Source organism: Fulmarus glacialis, unplaced genomic scaffold (assembly GCF_000690835.1).
Source record: "Fulmarus glacialis isolate BGI_N327 unplaced genomic scaffold, ASM69083v1 scaffold7916, whole genome shotgun sequence".
NCBI classification, from domain to species: domain Eukaryota; kingdom Metazoa; phylum Chordata; class Aves; order Procellariiformes; family Procellariidae; genus Fulmarus; species Fulmarus glacialis.
This window is the reverse complement of record NW_009216176.1, coordinates 97497-117155: the sequence shown is the minus strand read 5'-3', so window position 1 is coordinate 117155 and position 19659 is coordinate 97497. Positions and strand designations below refer to the sequence as shown.

The following is a 19659-nucleotide window of genomic DNA, read 5'->3' as shown; positions in this document are numbered from 1 at the left end:
ATGATTCTATGATTCTATGATTTTGAAGCCTGTGCCTTATTGCTCCTAGTTACCTAAAAGCAATTATCTGGGAACCTCCCTTCTAAACTAAAACCAATGGGATGGCAGGTCATTTGTTAATTTAGTAATGTATTGGAAGAGTTAGATGTCCGGAATATTTGTGTGTGTATATTTAAAACATTCTTATCTATGTGTTTATGCGCATAGATGTAGATATGATTTTTGGAGGGACCAATTTCAGAGTATGACTCTATTAAGAACAGAAAAACACTTTAAGCCTTAACCTGCTATTAAATTAATGTGATAACAACTCAATGATGTATTAAATAATCCCTTTTTAATTTTTAATAAATTATTACTTCTACCCATGGTGGTATAGATGGAATAAAGAAAAAGAGTGTACTGAAAGCTTCAATACTTGTAAGGCTTTGTAAAGGACAACCTTAGAAAAGGTAGAGATGGATAAATTTGCTAAATGGACTTTTATATTCTTGATCTTTGTGGTTTGAAGGGATAATGCAATCTGCAAGAATATCTATTCAACATTCCTTTGTAGAATTGTAGAATGTTCCCTTCTCAGTACTAACCAGTACATCTCTAGCTGACAATTTGAACAGATGATGGGAAAAGCTAATCCTAGTGATGCATCTGTAGCAAATTATTTTCGTCTGTAGGACACTGTGTTAGAGTGGGGATTTATATTCTGAGGAAATATTCTGCTACCCTCAGCACAACCTCATTTGAGGATTTTTGCATATTACTGAATTTTATGGAATGGGAAGAAGAGATAAAGTGTGAATTATCTTTCAAAAAGAAATTATAATTTACATTTTCAAATAATAAATAATGAGAACAATAAATAATTCTAGTAAAAAAAAATTAAAAATATATAACTGAGGTTTGCTTTGGTCAATAGAAGGCATAATGGAAGGCATCATTTATTGATTCATGTAGAGGGGGGAATCGTATTTTTCAGAGATTGGAGATATTTTCATTATCTAAGACCTTTCTATAAGTATTTGAAATATACTGTATTCCCATAGTAAAAGTCTGTATTTTGTAGGTCTCTAGAGTAAACTGCAGCAATTGTTTTGGCAATAAGGGCAGGAGATGGCAGTAATAGAAGTGTTTCCTCCTGTTTGGAACTGAAAGGTGACTCATCATAGCAGCAGAGCTTTTGGTTATCTGCATTCTTGCATTACTCCAAAAAAAAAAAAAAAGAAGGGCTGAAGCTACAAGCATTACTCCTTCATCAAGTAGGCATTTGCCAAGGGAAGTTAGCTGATGAACAGACAGACACCTCAAAAGATCACTGACTGATTTGTTGTATTTCTAAAAGCTGAGTTGGCTTTTCAGCATGACATTCTACAGCACCTAAAGCATTGTTAGTAGTATAGAAAGAGTGCCTGAATCACCCATATTTCTCTCCTGCTAAGACAATATAAAATCTGGAGAGCAAAAAGTGCTGTTGACAGAATTGAAAAGAGGTAATTCTGATGAAAGAGTGACAGAATCAAGAATCGGAGTAAATGCCTTGATTGCAGAAGTATCTGCGTATGTTACAAGCCCTTTCTCTTCTTGGCCAGGAATTAAATGAAATTTATTTATTCTCTTTCAGTTGAGCAAGCTGCCCAAGAAGTAAAAAGTTTAATACCTGTCCTCCAACTCTGATATGTATTAATCTGTGTGATAAGATTAGTTGCTTTTTTCCCAGACATTCATTTTCTTTATGAAATAACTCTTTGACAATGGTACATGTATGTGTTTTTATGCCTTTCTACAGTACCAAACAATGGGTGGAAGATACTTGGTACTACACTGTAAGAGCAATGTGCTAGAATCTAGAGTCACTAACCAGTTTGAGAAAGGCATTTTAGTGTGTAGGATTTACTACTCCCCTTTATCTGAGTCCCTTGGGATTACTTTGTTTTAGCTGCCATTTACTTATTTTGCTGTTGCAGAACTGCAGCCATCCTCTTGAGCAGAAGCAGCTAGTGGTATTAAGACGTATTTGCTCCAGTTTGTTATGCCTTTCTTGTTTGCTGCTGGCACCACTGCATACCCATTCTGCCAACATTATTTTATAAAACTTTAAGCAGAATACAGTCAGCATTATCTCTTTAATTCCAAAGCATTAGTAGTTATGTTTAAATACTCTTTTAAATACATATTCTAAAAATGTATTGATACATTGGAGGAAAATTTGGGATGACAGTGTGAAAGTGTGGGGAAAGAGAAAAACAATTATCAGGAATGTAACATAGAGCTGTAATGAGGAGAAATAGAAGAGCTCTGGCTGAACATTAATGAAATCTCTGTAGGCAAGATCTCAGAATATACCTCGTAAAATCCCAACGGAAGTTACTGAAACTTTGGCAGTGCATTCCCTTAAAATGACACTAGAAAAGAGACTAGAAATTGTATAATAGAGAATAAGCCTCCAGTAAGCCTCAAGCTAACTAGACACTCTTAATAGAGTAAGGCATTAAATGTGAATTTTCCAAATTCACAGGACTGTGTCTTCTTGTTGTTTCTAATTTTCGGAACAGCAGAGGTATATTAGTGCAATGATTTTATCTTCACTGTCCTCATCTGCTGAAAAAACCCAGTAAGAGTATATCCATTCCAGGATTCGTATTTCCTTCCTTGAGGACAATATGGCTATTCCCAAGAACACCAGAACTCTCAAATTCTTTCTATCACTCTCAAAGTGGTAGAAAGAAGAGTGATAAAGATGATCAAAGATGTGGAATGGTGTCTTTTTGAAGATAAACAAACAAAGAGTCTAAAACTTCAGAAAGTTACCTGAGGAAAGTGTGACTGAAGGCTATAAAATCATGAATAGCATGGAAAAGGTGAATAAACGATTATTCATGTTTTTTCTTATACAAAACTGTATGGACATCAAATGAGATTATCAGGAGAGAGACTCAAACCAAACCAAATAGGTAGTTGTACATGCACTTAAATTAAAATTCCTTACAAAAGGATATTTGGATTCTGAAACTAGACCTGGATTAAAAAACTGACTGGATAAAATCATGCAAGAAAAAAAATCCCTCAAGAGCTATGGGACACACAGATAATCCCTCTCCCTCTGAAAGTCTCTAGGAAACAGATCATTTCAAGCTGGGAAAATATACTAGGAAAATACAGTTACATGCTAGCCCTGCTCTGAGCTTTGTCCTAGTCATCTGCTGTCAACCATTGTCAGAGAAGGGATTCTGAGGTAGTTGGGTCTTTGGATTGCCTCAGTATGGCCACTATTATGCTTAATTTTGATGTTGTCAGGTTCTTACCTATGATTTGCATTGTTATTGCAACTTTATCAGTCATGTTTTCTATCTGAAGAGTGACTTCATATGCTCCTGAGTGATGAAGCTCTGCCTTTCTGATGAAAAGGATTGTGTCCGTGTTGCTGTTCCGAATTCCCACATCTTTGGAGTCTAGCGTTTGACCATCTTTCATCCAAATTATTTTGGGTCTTGGTTTACCCTGAAGAGAAAAAAAGGATATTTTTTTTTTTTAGGCTATAATAGATTTCCTTTTTTCATTTTTCTGTTTGTTAGTGATCTATAAGTCTAGAAAGCCTAATTTAATATGCAGAGTTGAGATAGTAAACTCCTTAAATACTTTCCAATTTCTGTTTTCTTGCAGACAAATATCTGCTTCCATCTGTGTGGTTTAGTGGCACTATGCCCGGAGGATGCCATTTAGTTACAGTTAGAGAAGAGACTGAAATTATATTGAGAACAAATCCAGAAAAAATATACTTGTGCTGGTCTGGTATTCTTTCCAAGGCGTCTGTGAAGACAACAGTTGATCTGGCTTGCTCTGATTATTACTAAGTAATAGAAGACTTAATATCTGAGGAGTTTATTAGCTTATTTCCCACTTCTCCTCCCTTTCTTAAAACATTTGATTCTCTATCCCCAGGCATTTTAAAGACCTTTTAAAGACAAGAAAAATTGAAGTCTTGGTATGTGAAACTTACTGTATAATTCTTTCTGCATTGCAAAAATTGTTCTGGTGACTGTCAACCTAAGCAGTCACTGTTGCTACACTCATGGAAGATGACATTGTGGAATCAGTAAGGTATCTGTGGTTTACATCACTGTTACTCAGCCATTTCCAGGAAAACTGGTAGATAATATTTAGATCTTCAAAAGTTGTTTGAGTACTGCTTCCATAGTACAGCTCCAAATGAAGAATCCCAAGAAAACAGAAAAGGGCCATATCGTATTTATTAACTGTACTTATAGTCAGTCTAGCAGAAAATAACTCAGTGGGGTTTTTTAAGTTTCTGCCAGATTAACGTGGTGAAACAGTGCAGCGTAGGGCTAGATGAATGCCAGGAGTAGCTCAAATGGGTGGGGAGGGAAAGTGAGACCATCCAAGCCAGCAGTCAGATCTTCAGATCTGCTTAGGCTGCCCTGGAACTGAAGTCTAAGGCACTGAAATTAGGACACATGCTGCCCTCCGCCTCCAGTAAACAGGAGAGGAAGCACCTCTAGAAGGCTCCTCAGTTCGCTGGGTGTCTGGAACATGCTCTGTAAGACTGTATCTTTTTCCTTAGGCTACAGAGGGAGATTAGGATACTCAGACTCTTGGTTTAGATGCTTAAAGATAGGCAGAATAAAAATAAATCTTGGTGCTTTGCTGCACCTTTGTTTCAGGTTTGCCTGGTATTTGCTCAGAAAGTCTGTGCAGCATCATTTTATTTTTCTGTGGTATTAGAAAAAACCAACTTCTTTTATAAGAGTCCGGCCAAGATCTGTCCAAAATTACACTTAAAGGACTTCTAAAATACCTGGAAATTGCTGTTCTTTAATAGATGCTCTTTTCTCTGGCATCTAAATCATCAGATGTATTGTAATTGATTTTACATCAGGGCTGATAATAAACCTTGAATGAGCAATGGTTTTGGATCTTCCATTTTCCCCATCTGGTAACTGATTTTCTTACCGCTTTCTGCCACGGAGTATAGTCACCTCAGGCCTGTAGCTCTGAAATATTAGATACAAGATTATCTTGTCTAATTCTAGTGTACCTTCACCCTGCTCTCATTTCATAGAACCCTTACAAAACCTGTTGGAGGAAGACATGGCTTCCCTTCTTCAGCTGGAAGGTATAGTAGAAATTCTTGAACAAGTAAAAGGATGTGTTGGGTCTTTTTTCCATATCCATGTCTGATTATTGGTGAACTTGACAAGAATTGACTCTATTTTACTTTCCATATATGTGTGTATTTTAAAACAATATGAGGATTCTGCTTGGAAATTTTGGCTAGGGGAATGCTTTCAAAACAAAAACTATCTATTTAAAATGGTGTAATTATATGGAAATTTTTTTAAAATTTCTAATTTGTCAAGACAAATACTTGGCTAAGTTTTCAGATTCATTACAAGATTTAATAGTTCTTGATGGATTGAGTAATGAGGTGAAGCAAGGATCTGGCCCTAAATATCTTGACAAAAATGGGCATGAGAAACTATAGCATTGTCTTTATCATAAGAAATATTTTGACTATAAATCAAGCTTTGCTACTACTGGTGTTTTAGTGTGGTTGATCAGATATGTTCTCTCAGAGTACCACCTTTTGAGGTGCTATGAGTGCCGGTGAAAGATTGCAAGCTTTCAAAGTGTTGGTTTTCATACACTCTTATATTTATAGACTGTGAAAAGCATAAACAGATAGAAAGCATGTTCCTAATGCATATCACAGAGGATTAGATTTCTGCAATGTGTAATAGGTAATCTGAGAGAGAACAGTGAGTGACAGAGTGGGTAAATAGCACACCAGAGAAACTTCAGGGAGTTTACTGCCAGGGAAGAATGAATTTAAATGTTTTTAGATGTTTGCATTCACACATATATGATGGGCAAGAAGATTGCTCAGTAATACTGTGAATTTTACCCTCTAATAGCACATAATATCCCTTCAATCATGTGCCAATGTAGTTAATTTTGAAACAAGAACGTGTTGATTCCATTCCTTTCAGCAGAATGTCTCACCTGTTTAATGCGCTCAACAGAAAAAGGGCTAGTAATAAAGTTGTACTTGTTCTTTTCTGTACATTTTAATCTAAAGATTTGAATAGATTTGCAAATAACATTTAGCCCAGGATACCTTGACAAGGTATTTAATAGAATTTCAGTGTTAAATGACACAGTAGTGACCACAGAGTTTACTGGCAGGGTTACACAGAAACTGTAAATAGTAGAAGACACTCACTCATGCTTTCATTAGATAATATTCTGCCTGCTTGTGTTCCCTAGCTCAGGGTTCACAGTAATTCTAGTCATTATGTATTTTCTCTTATATCCTTTTTGTAATTTGAAGATTGCAATCGTATCTACTTAGAGTCGTCTTCTTCAATAGAAATGGTCAGTGATTTAAACTTTTTCAAAATGTAAAGTGGAATGTTCTTTTTGCTTTGCTTTTTTTGAAGGATTCTCAGTTTTGCGTATTCCAAACAGCTTTTGCAGTATTAAGAATTGTAGCTATAGCTGCAATTCAACACAGTTACAAAACAAGAGTTTATACCAACACATGATTTGTCTGTCAGTCAGCTACTCAAATAACTTTTGAATCAGTTGGTTCATTTCAGCTAAATTTGACAGTGCACTAGAAATCTTTAAGATTAGCTTAATAAATTTTGTGGAAACTGATGTCAGGGTGAAATAACGAAACCTCAGTTAGTGTCCCCACTGAGGAAAAGTCAGGGAAGACTTGGTATTTATCCGTTTTGTTTGGTAACAGCTGAATGATCAGGCAGGATAAGTGAAGCTCTGGATTAGTTGCTACATGTACTTTCTCTGGCCTGGGGAACTGAAGACAGGTCAGCTAGGGCTGCCTAGGGGAGTAGGGCAAAGAACTGGCAAACCTCTGGGAATATTGCAATGAGGCTGCTCTAAGCAAAAGAGGTGGTTTATTATGCTGGGAAGATGGTGATATAGGGGACATAAGATGCAAATCTATAAACTGCCAAACTTCATCAGTTCCTCTGTTTATGGGACAGCTTGTCAATTTTGTGCAAATTTTCTTCAACTCGGACATCAAAGCAGCAAAAATTTCTGTTTAATTTAATTTTTTTAAGACTTGCATCACTCAAAAATATCAGATGTAAAATCTGGAATTTTGCATGTGGCTAGACCTCAGTGAAGGGGCCATTTTAACAATTTTGGAGATAAGAAACGTGAAAGAAAAAAATAAGCATGTGATTCTGTCAAAGCAGTACAAGCATGCAATTCAAGGCAGTTACTCCATGTATTGTTTTGTAACTTGTTTACTGATTAGATATATCTTTGTGAAAAAGGAACTTTTCATGTAACCCAATAACAACAGGGCAAAAGACATGTATATTTTATTTTACATAGATTTTGCTCTTGTATAGATTTTTTTTTTTTTTTCCCTTCCTGCTGGTACTGCCCAAACAAAAGAATATAGGTATTGTGTGCATAAATGTCTCCCTTGCTGAAAAAAAGTTTTGCCTATCTCCAGCATCTTTTACATGAGAATTTCAAAACTCTTCACTAATAACAGTGATTACATTTTCATAAATGTCAACCCTGGACAGCAGAGAAATTTTAGTTTGTTTGAATTATAAATGAGGCCTAAATTAAATGATATATCTATTATTACTGAGGATATCTCTGTCAGAGCCAGAATCTGCAATTTACAATTTCTTTTCCTATGTCTCACTCAGAAAACAGTTTCCTTTCACACACTAATTCTTGCACTGTGTTGATATTATAGTCTTGTGTCTGAAAAAATGCATGTGGTGTTTTACAAATAGTCATTATAGTTGCTTATACAGCTGTAGAAAATGCAAAGACAGGGTAACTGGTTAGGTCAGTCTGTGTGTATATTTTACCAATTTTGTGCGTGCTGTAGCAGCATGTGTAGTTACATGCATGCACTTTTGATAATTCCTGGCATGCTGTGTTTTTTACACCTTGTGCTCATGTACAGTAATACCCATGCTATTCTTTGTATATACACAGATTCTATAGGGCCAATTGTGATATTCTATTTATTTACAAACTCTAATTTTCGTAGTCAGCCTTTCAGAAATGAACATATACACTTTTGGCAAAGAAGTTGTCCAGTAACGTCAGTACCTTGGCTCCAGAAGAGTAGTTGGTTGAATTCTTACGCTTTTGTGTACTTCTCTCTTTAAGATGCATCCTATGGTCAATAAGCAAGAATGGGCTTGCACTTACTTACAGCACTTAGTTTTTATTCTTCCCCAAAAGGAGGGATTATGGAAGAAACTGTGACTCTAAAAAAAATTGTGACTGAAAGAAGAAGAGTGAGGTTTTTTCTTTTTCCTTTCTTCACTTAGTTTTTATTCTTCCCCAAAAGGAGGGATTATGGAAGAAACTGTGACTCTAAAAAAAATTGTGACTGAAAGAAGAGTGAGGTTTTTTCTTTCTCCTTTCTTTAATGTTTGAGAGGGTTTTTTTAAATCATCAGCCATACTTTATGTAATACTGCTTAAGCAGTGAAGCAATGGGAACTTGCATAAGGGAAACTACTTTAGGTAAGTAATGATAAATAACTATGACAAAATAGAAACTGATACATACCTGAAAAGGGATCACAATATTGATTGTCTCACCCACTTTCTTCACCAGAGTCTGTCTGAGATGGCGTGGCAACCAGATTTTAGGACGCTCTGCAGTTAAGCATTAGTACATTAAATACAAAGCTTTTGATAGTTACTTTATAGCATAAATAAGACAAAACACCAAAGAGGAGAGGTTTGGATACTTGTAAGCGAAGAAAATTTTGCAAACACTGTTTATACAGTTAGGGAGTAGTTAATTCCCTAAGTACTTTCAAATGTATTTGACTACTGGATACAAATTTAGTGGCAAATCTCAGTTACATATTTACAACTGAGCCAGTTTCAATGATGGCAGGATTTGTGAAACTGTGTTGCATCTGAAATGCCAGATTTGGGTGACTTCCGTTGGATGTGAGCCTTCTATGTGGACTCCTTCTTTGGAGAACTTTGTCAGTTCAGTAGAAGGGATGGGACAAAGGGTGTGTTGGAGTAAAAGAGTGATTATAGACTATGATTAATCTATTGCTATATTGGTATTGCAGCTCCTTGTAAATTGCCATTTGGAGATATTTATGGGCTTACTCAGAAAGTAGAGTAATCAATGGAATTCCTTCACCTTTCTACAGTCAGTCAATTATACTTTTCTTTGAGGTGGAAGGAGTGGAGTCTCATTGTAGCAGCTTACTTTTCACTAGCAGAAAAAGGACCTTAGTGCATGTTTTCTCATCTAGTCCCTGCTTTCCTCTACCTCACTGCAAAGCTTTCTATGTTCTCCGTGTGTTCTTTTTTCTTTTCCTAGTCATTTACAGAAAGAATTTCTTAACATACAGTTGTAGTATCTGTCTTCATGTCCATTTGGTTCTGAGATGCATTACAACTTCGTTTAATTTACACTGAGTCATTTTACTGTCAGTGAGACTCTGGCAGACACTTCGTGTGAGTCAAGGTTGAGGAATCCACTATTAGCAGCTCTTGATATCTTTTGGACTCCAGTCAGATGAATTATAATCTACTGCTGTTGGGTGATACTCAGGGTGTTAATTAATAACCTAGGACAATCAAGTACAGATAACTGCTTTTATTTAAATAGATCTCTTGCCGTAGCCAACATGGTCATTTTGCAGGAATATAACAGCTTTTCCAGCAGAGGGCTAAATATTAAAAAATGTGGCTGACAGAGCCATTACAAGAGGTGAAATGTCCATATTTTGAAAGTAAGAAGTAGGATTTTGTTCTAAGAGCTATGCTTTAGAAATGTAAGACCTGGACAGTATAGTAATGTTCTCAGAATCAGAAGATGTTAGGTGCCTAGTCAAAATGCAAGAGCTGTTTGGGTGTTACTCTCAGAAGGTGACATGGGCTTGTCAGTCCCAGAATTTCTCTGCATGTGTACATGATTAGAATTTTGACCAGAGAAAATAGATGAGTGAGATTTATTCAGTCTAGATACTCACGCAGGATCTCTTGAACAGTAACTGGCTCTTTGATTATTGCTGCTCCACTCTCACCAGCCAAGTTTATAGCCTTTATACGGAAATGAAGTTTGTCCCCTGTGACCAGGTCTTTAATCAGTGCAGATGTGCGCTCAGTTAGGCCAGGAAGAGCTGGAATCCATTCTGTAGCTGCAAGTACAGGATTTGCATATTGTAATAATATATTATTTTTCCAAACTGATGCGTTGTCTACAATTGAAAGTAAATTTGGTTTAGGGTAAAATGAATTTAACATGCAATACTACGCTTAAAAGGGAATTAAACTAAGCTGGAAAGAGAACTCTGGATCTAGAAGATGTGTTTACACATGGAGTTAAGGAATGTATACACTTTGTTTATTCAAAATAGCTACGGGTAAGGGAATCATCTTTGTGTAGTTCCTTTGTCATTCTGTTTTATAGAGCTTAGAGCTGTGGGGCTTCTCTAATTTATTTTCATTAGTAAGAGGCAGGCGGAGAGAATTTTGGAAGTATTTTTAGCAAGAAAGTGAAGCCTTAATTTAATTTTTTCTTGGAATAAGTATATCTCCTGTGGGTGTCCAAAGGGATTGGTGAGAGCCACAAATGCTGAAAACAATAACAGAGCACATAACTGTTGGAATTTATTATTAACTTCTCAATTGAGCCTGTAGAACAGAAGTCTTAGGGCTTCCTTAGTTATTCTAATGACACAGAAGTATGACTGATAAAAATAATTCTTCTATGATGATGACATAGAGATTCTGGTAATTCCATGATGATATCTCATTAAAGACTATAAATTATTTCTGGATAAATTATATCCTGTAAAAACCCTAGTTTAGGTTATATGGCAATTGAGCTTAGTGTCAGAGAAAATTTCATGACTGAAGTGATTATAAATTTGTTATTTGATTTTTATGACATAAATGTTATGTTGAAGCATCACAGTAAATTGAGCGTTGTAGATATGGTGCAGTTATACTCTTCGTTATCAGACCACAAGTATTAAAGGAGATGAGGTAACAGTTACTTGAAAATTTGACTGATATTGTTACAGTCATGTTGTTATATTGGTTTTAAGGAAAACGCAATTTGTGAATGCTACAAAAGTATAGTATTGACTATAGAACAGCACTAGTATTTTTGTAGTACTTTTCTGTATTAAAGTTCATGATGATCGTGACGATGACATTATGGTTGAGACTTTCATGGTTTTATAGTCATGTTGTGGTAAGTCTGGTGATGGTTGGCAAGGATGTTAGTCATAAATTAGAGTTCAAATTTAATGTTACTGGATATAGTTAATTTATTGGGATATTACAGTGAAGCTATTGCAGTTGTATATTTTAATAATGTTCAGTTGCTGCTGCCTAGTAGTCGTGCTTACTTACATCCATCTTTGCAGTATTCCACAATATAACCATCTAATCCCCCGGCTCCAATCCGCTCAGGGGCTCTCCACTTCAAGGCAACGGTGCTGTCAGAAACATCTTCCACTGTAAAGTGGGTTGGTTCACTTGGAGGAGCTATAAGGAAATACGTAGAAGTAAATTCTGAGAAAATGCAATATAACTGTGAGAATTCAAAGGCTACAGGAGGAGTGATTAGCAGCTGAATTATATACCACTATCTGTTTTAATAAAATAAATTTAGCTGAAGCTCAGTTGTAAAATGTAACACCTAATACTTCATTTAATAGAAGTGCAGCATAAGGTTCCTATAACAGGGAGGGGAACAAGAGATTAAGATAATAGTTCCTCTTCATATATGGTCCCTTATGTGTGAAAGCCAATGAAAAAAGAAGAGTTGTAGAAGGGAGTCACATTGTCAGCAGAAGTCTGCAGAAAAGTTTAGAAATAAAAATGCGTACAATTTGTGTACTGTACTTACACCCTTATGTAGATAAAATTCACATAGTCAGAGGACCAAATTCATCAGTAGCTAAATTTGACTTCACTCATTTTCCTTTCTAACAGTAGAGAAAATGACCAAAAGTTATAACTACATGCTTACAGAAACACTAGTTCTGATTTGCGCATTTGTAAGAGACGTGCCTGAGAAAAATATTTTGGGGCTGAAAAATTTTCACTTCAGTTAGATATAGCTATTTCATATCTTTTCAGGACAGGAGTGTCATGGCTCTTTTAAAATCCATAGTTCAGAAAGACCACTAGCTAAATTCAGTCTTCTTAAGCGTGACCGTTGTCTACTAATTAAAAAACAGTCAAGAAAAGCCCTTACTGGAGAATCCCAAATACACACAAATGCTACTGTGAAATCATTGATTCCAAAAAGCAAATAGATAACTTTTTCAAAATAACATTGAGAGTGCTGGAACATAAAATCTAGTATACATGGCATAAAAGCAATCATGTTAAAGAAATGTATGGTTAGCATACTCTGTGTATATGTATTATAAACTGAACATCTTTTGAATATACATAACAGATTTTACATATTAGAAATCTCATATGTAAATTTAAATACAGGTTTATAAATTGTGCAACTGATTGAAATTGATCTTAGTTCCCAAAGTTATTGTGTGTGAAATTAAAAAAAAAAAAAAAAAAAAAATCGGTTTCCTTTCTGTAGCTGTGTCAAAATTTTTCATATTCAAATGGCAGCAAGGACTGTAAACAGCACATAGGAGGCGAAGGCAGTTGGGAGCATACACAACCACACAGTACACGATCAAAACCCCAAACCTCTTCTCTGAAGCAGTAAGTGTGAACTTTATCCTTAATCAAGTAAAACTCTGCCTATCCCATGAAAACTTTGGACCTTTTTTTTCAGTAGCTCCGCTTGATGGTTTATGTTTGCCCTCTTTTGTTGCGGACCAGCCGTTGAGTGTTTGAAATCCAGAATTAAGAGACTCTTCTTGCAGTTCATCCTTTCCTTCCGACCCCTTCACTGCATCATCTGCTTTTACATTATCTCCTTCAGCAGGCTGTCCCCCTTTGCTGATATTTGTAGATTTAGCAACTCTAGTCATCTTAATCTCCAGTTATTTGTATTTTTGTGGGTCTTCTTTCTAAAGCTCTTAGCAGGCAGGCTTCCTGAGGACTCCTTTAGTTTTCTCCTTGCTCAGGGACAGCAAGAGACCCTGCACTGCTGTGTTGGGAAGGATTATTTATAGAAAATCATTCCTCAAATATTTTCTTAATCAGCTATCCTTTTAGCTGTGGAGAGGGCCAGGATTAAGGGAGTACTGGGTGGGATACTGTGATATTTGCACCCATAAGGGAACGGGAGAAGCTGAGAGGGACAGGGAAATTTCTGTCAATTAGTTCTCCTCCTTTCCAGATCCAGCTTGACTCTCACACTTCTAATTATAACAGCTAAAAATTCATCAGCAGTTTCATGAAACTGGAACCTCTGTGCTTCTCAGGAAGGGGAATGAGAGATAGAGAAGAGGAAGATTACAAAGGAAAAGGTTGATTAAATATAGAATAGAGCGATGGTTGATAGCCTCTTTCCTAACACATTCTTTTTAGGTATAAGGGCAGTTGAAGAGAAGAGGTAGAAATTGTCCTGTCTTAGCTTTGTCCTAGAAATAATACCGAGTGTGGTAAAACTCACCAATTGGCATGAAGGGTTGCGAGGCAGGGCTTGGCCGGGACATGCCAATAGAATTCACAGCATAAATCCGCATCTCATAAACTACTCCTTCAATCATTCGCTTGGCTTCATAAGTTAGCTCTTTTAAAAGGTCAAAGTTCAGTCTCATCCATCGATAGCTCTTCTTCTTCTTTCTCTCTAAAATATAGCCTGGAAAGGATAGCTCTTATGATGTAAAAGAACTGCAAATTATTATCTCACATGCAGGAAAAAAGAAAATCACCTTTTTTTTTTTTCCCCCCCAATGGCATAAAAGAGCCAAATGTGATCCAGAATTATTGCATATAACTGAATTGTGTGAAGCTTTGGTATTTTCCTCCAGTTTCCTTTTGTATTACTTTCCTTCTATCTGACGTTCTTACCGGAACAATTATACTTTTCAGAGTAGAAGTTATTTAGAATTGTCTATGTCTGGTACTAGGCTTTAAGCACTAATAAATTTAAGCACTTTATTAGTGCTTTAGCATGCACACTTTGCATGCTATACACTACTATTAAGGTATTTAGGTGTATGCCAAATAGAGATACTAGCAGAGCTGGTTTAAATGGTAAATCCTTTCTGGTGAGAATGCAGCCATTCACTCCTAATGGTAGAGAAATGCATGAGACACAGCAGTTCAACAGAAAGCCCTTTCAATGAAGGAGAAAGTGCCTTGAAATGTGTAAGATGAGACATAGAGTTAAAAAATTATTTTTTTCTTATATTCTGCTGCAATTCACTAATCTTGACTAACAGCATAAATCTCAATGCAAAAAATTAGTTGGAAGAACAGTTTGACACTTCCTCTGTGTTTTTTTGGTTTTTTTTTTTTTTAAATGATTTGTCAAAGAACTTATGTTAGATGTCTCTGTCTGCTGCTAAGTGGTGGAATTGCAGAGTGCTTCCCAAACAGTGCAGATCCCAGCCTCTGTTTCAGTCTTATAGTGGAGTGAGTCCTGGCCACGCACCATTTTTCCTGCTCTGATTCCCTTAGGAAGGAATGTGAACTTGTATGATTACAGAGAACCAAGAGAGCTGGATGCACTGCAGAACAAACTGTAGTATAGCTTAGATGTAGTCTGTATGCCCAGAATTCAGGTCCTTAGTACATCTCCCTCACCCTTCAACATCCACAGCCTTTCCCACACTACCATGCTGTTTTCCAGAATGATTAAGTCAGGCTGTGTTATCAGTTTAAAAGACAAACTTCTCATTTCCCAAAACTGGGAATGGAATCTATGATTCTTGATCCTTAATATGAAGGGTGGTTGTATATCACATTGGAAATGTTTGTATAAATTATTTTCCAGTGACCTGCTACAAAGGAGTTATCAATTGTTTCTTTCCATCTAGCTATATTAAATTTCTGCTGCTTCTCTGTGTTGCAGATGGTATGTCTGGATCTCATGCATGTAGACTTCTTTTAAACGGATTTTGTTTTGAAAGCTATTCATCTTTTAATTATGGAGTGAATAATCAGAAAATACACTGAATAGTGATTTACAGATACCATGTATTTGTATGTATTGTATGTCTGTTTCTACCCATAGTCTACAGGGGATATGTCTGTAGCAGTATAAGTCTATAACAGTGTCAGTCTATAGCAAACACATTGTAAACACACTTATGAATTGAGCTGTGCAGGTCAGTGATTCAGTCCCTGCTGCTCACAAAGGTTGTGGCTATCAAACTTGCAGATGTCCCTCTGGTATACCTGGGAAGTATGATTCACACTTACAGCTTCTAAAGGGAGATGGCGAACAACAGGCACATTTGCTGACATGTTATAGGCATAGACATCATCATCCTCAGCCTTTCCTGTCTCCATTGAATTGTGAGAAAAGCATGGGAGTCTACCGAATGTTTTGGGAAATGAGTGGTGGAAGTACCTTTGAGCTGACAGGCTGCATCATCACTTCTGATGTATAAAGTTACTCCTGGCATGCTTGTTTTCAGTAGCTTTTAAACAGGGTTAAATGCTGTAAGGAAAGAACTTATGGTTCCTTTGACGTGTTCCTGTTTTTCTCTCTCTTCACCAGGGTCTGTGAGACTGAGAGAAGTTTCAGCAACTCAGTTTCTGTTTTTCTGCTATTTTAGATATGCTTACTTTCCTGTCAGAATTGAGACATTTCTTCACTGTGGCATACCGGAATTGCGATTTAAAAAAAAAAAAAAAGGGGGGTAAAAAGACAATACTAGTACTATTGGTGACATTTGGTAAAGCAGATTATTTCCCCAAATGCACAGAATGTATGATAAATAAAGATATTGCTTTAGTAATATAAAAAGTACATGAGACCCCACGAAAGGTTTGCATAACAGTGAAGATGGGGTGTGAGTGGTGATATTCTTGATCGCTTCTGCCCATTTCCTGTATCGCATGACAAACTTTGGCCTCTAGTTTTTAGTACAGATTTTAAGGTCATTAAAATGATTGAAAAGTGGTTTGAGACCTGTGGTGTGTGGTTGTATGTGAGGCAGAATCATGAAGCAGTTTTCCAAAAGAAACATGTTGCATGAGTGCTTGAGGTTGCAAATGACTGGAGTTGATGGCTGAGGTGGCCACAGATCTGTTTTGGTATTTCTAGGTAAGTCCAAAGGCCTGTATACTGACCTAAAATTTCAGTCTTGAATGAGAATGTTATCTTTAGCTATTTTTGGTATCACCTTCTTGTGCTTTGGTAACTTACTCACTGAAATATTTCTCTGAATCAAATAGCACGGGTAGGTGGCACTCTCTCCCTAAAATTGAATACAGACCACTTTGAAGGTTTGATATATTAGAGTATTAGTTTCTGAGGGTCAGCCTTCCTAGAATGAATAAACATAGAGAATCCTTCTGTGCCATTTTAAAGGAGCAGCAAAAATACAGGCAAGGCTGCTGGGGACTTTGTTTTAGCACTTCTTACCAAGTACTGGTTGCCCACCATCATATTTAGGAGGTTGCCACTGCACAGTACAGTAATCTTCTCCAATGTTGCTGATCTTGGGAGCTTCAGGAGGGTCAGGAACATCTGAAGAAAGTGTGAGAACGAATGAGGGTTATTACTGTTTCTGTATACGAGTCAACAAAATATTTTTCTTTAACATTTTTTCTGTATTGTATTGATATAGCTTTGTCAGATAGCAACAGTAGGTACAACTGAGAATGTATTATCTTAGTCTAAAGTGAATCCTGCTTTTTGATGCTTCTATGTTAGGCTGGTTTTCTTTTAAATACCATTGATTATTCAGCTCCCTTGTTCTTCCCAAACATAATTGACATTTTGCAAAAATGTAAGGTAATAAGGTAATTCTCTTCCCTCAGAAGAGGCTTGCTCCAGGGTTTCCTATTTTCTCTGGAATAAATTTGATATAGAATATAATGGCTGCGTGTCTCGCATATTTTGTTATTTTTGAGTTATTCGTAGTAAATATCCTGACTTAGGATTTATAAAAGATAAAAAGAGATTTACTATTCACCAAAGCAGTGAATTCTAAATTTTAATACTGTAGGTGAAACTTATTTTCTTTTATCATTTCTAAGTTTGCGTATAACCTGACCTTTGTCATGTGTGACAGGGTATAAACAAGTTAAATATTATGAAGAATTTTGTAAAAATTACTGAGTCAAAATTATATCCCCCCCAGCTCTTCTGTGACTCATAGTGGCAATCTGTTTATCTTATATCATTTACATTATGTCTCTTTATTCCATTAACCATTTACTGCTTATAGAATGAAGTAATCTTTACTTAAAAACATAAACCACAACAAAATTACAAGAAGTTTTTCTTATCTCAGACAAGCATGAAGCATATACTTCAGAAGGGAATGTCATCTATAAAATGACAGGATTACTTGAAACTGGAAACACATAACAAGGAAATACATGGATTTCTACTGGGAGTCGTTCTCTTACCTTTTCACACAGAAGGCAACTACCTGTGAAAAATACTTCTGCCAAATTTTGTCATTGATAGCATCCCTGCCTTTATGATCCTTTTCTGTTTTTCTAAACCTGAAGTCAGAACTTGCCTCACTTTTAGAGAAGGGTGAGTTTCAGTGAACTCAAGATGCTTTCATGCTCTGATTGTTTCCTTCCTTCACTTACCAATAACTTTGACTGTGATATCAGCCTTATCTTCTCCCACTGGATTCTTAACTATAACTCTGTATACTCCCTCGTCTTCCTTTTCTGCTCCTTCAATGATGAAGACACAGTGGTCTTCATGCATCTCCACACGAACTCTGCCTTCAGATTCAAACAGAAGCTGTGGGCAGTGAAAGTAACAGATAAAGTCATTGTAAGTTGTGCCAGGGACAGCCTGATGAGCCTGTATGTAAGCTGGTGAAAATCTTCAAATCATTGAATATTATCAAAATTATTGAAAAGCTATACAGTATTTCAAGTTCTATGTGTACGTAGAAGAGAGAAAACATAGACTGAGTGGCTCACATAAATAACATTTGGGAAAATTGGTTCTGAAAGTCTGCAGGTTGTTAAGATTCATTGCTAGTTACACATACCCAGTTACGTTTCAAAGGAGTTACTAAGTAGTTCTGCAAATTCCTAGTTGGGATAACTGCTATTATCAATTGAAGGAGTACAGGATATAACAGTTGGATACTGTGTAAATTCAAGAAGGTTGGCAAATTCAAATGGTTGAGCAGACATTCCTGATCAACAGTATCTACATTTGGCATCAGAACACACAGATTGGAACAATTTCCCTCTAAAAAATTTACCATGTTTCTTGTAACTGTTAATGGCATCAGTGTGACTTCTGTCACTCAAGAATGTCATATGGGGTAACTTTCTACTCTTCTCTGAGCTGATGTCTAAACATAATGACCACAACTTTGCTGTGCATTTATAACATGCTCCTTTCTTCTTTATGTGCCCGCATATCTTTAGACTTAGAACAGGATCCATTAAATAGCATATGTGCCTAAATAGTGACTAGTACAGCAGAATCCTAACTCTGAGAAAGGTTTATTGTTGCATAATAAATGTAAAATATTTTTGACTTTATCAAAATAAAAAAGTTATTTATGACAAAAAGGAAACTTGTTGGAAAACAAATACTCTTTCATTGTTTTGTACATAAATAGTCCACTCTCTTGACCCATTGTCATCTTTCCCCGTGTCCTGTAAGATTTTTGTCCCAGTTATTTTTCCTGTAGTTATTATTGAAGCTTACAGGTTAGTGGGGAAAAAAAAAGGATAAACATTCAGAAATATATTAAAAAAATATTTTTGAATAACTGCTTTGATTCCTTGTAATCTAGCCACCACGTGATGGTGATTAGAAAGAGATGTCCTCCATGAGCATCTTACTCTAAAATTACTCACTAGACCTCTTCTGCCCATTCAAAGTGTTTGGTAATCACCATTGTGAGGCAGGATGTTGGGCTTGATGTGCTGTTTGCTTCACCAGTTTTAATATCTACTGACTTTAATTTTATTTCCTTCTGAACAGGACCTTTTATCTGGAGAACACTAAGCATATTTGTGTGTCTGCATAAATAATAAGGAACTTACCTTACTATCAGTGTTTAAATCACTGCTGTTTTCTGAGGGAGTAATGGAATCATCATTGCTTCGAACAAGGTCACTTTTCTAGATAAGCAAAGAAACCACAGAAAGTCAGCTCAGTCTTTCTGAGCAGAGCAGTAAAGCTGTTTCTGCAAGATGGAGGAGAGGAGTCCATAGGTTTGTTAGGGGGCTTGAATATAGAGGTGTGAGAAAAGTGAAGAGCAAAGTGAGGCAGCAAGCAGACCTGGGAAGGAAATCAACTGATAAGAAAGTAAAAAGCAGAAATGGAAATAGATGTATCAGACTGCAGTGAATTAAGGGAAGGATAAGTCAGCAAAACCAAATTTACAGCTTAACAAATAAAGATGCATGACATTCCTGCAGTAGAATTGTAACTGGTTGTGCATCTGTCTGGGTCCTGTGGTACTAGTTACTCATCTTGTGTGACTACAAAGAAAAAGGATTACTTCTTTCTGTAACAATGGGATAGTAAGTCGATGTAAATGTTTTAACACTC

At 36.3% G+C, this 19659-nt stretch overlaps 1 protein-coding gene across 2 annotated transcripts in view; it reads right to left on the bottom strand.

Moving 5' to 3' along the window:
• Nucleotides 1-3069: 3069 nt before the first annotated feature.
• The window catches only part of MYBPC3 (myosin binding protein C, cardiac), a 56742-nt gene continuing 40152 nt past the window's right edge, over nt 3070-19659 (bottom strand). For both annotated transcript variants that reach the window (XM_009579205.1, XM_009579204.1), the window contains 8 exons: nt 19149-19226; nt 17718-17877; nt 16534-16638; nt 13606-13794; nt 11418-11552; nt 10028-10195; nt 8593-8681; nt 3070-3495 (listed from right to left, as the gene is read on the bottom strand). In XM_009579205.1, coding sequence (XP_009577500.1) covers nt 3211-3495; nt 8593-8681; nt 10028-10195; nt 11418-11552; nt 13606-13794; nt 16534-16638; nt 17718-17877; nt 19149-19226 — 1209 coding nt within the window. In that variant the 3' untranslated portion in view covers nt 3070-3210. The remainder of the gene's footprint in view (nt 3496-8592; nt 8682-10027; nt 10196-11417; nt 11553-13605; nt 13795-16533; nt 16639-17717; nt 17878-19148; nt 19227-19659) is intronic.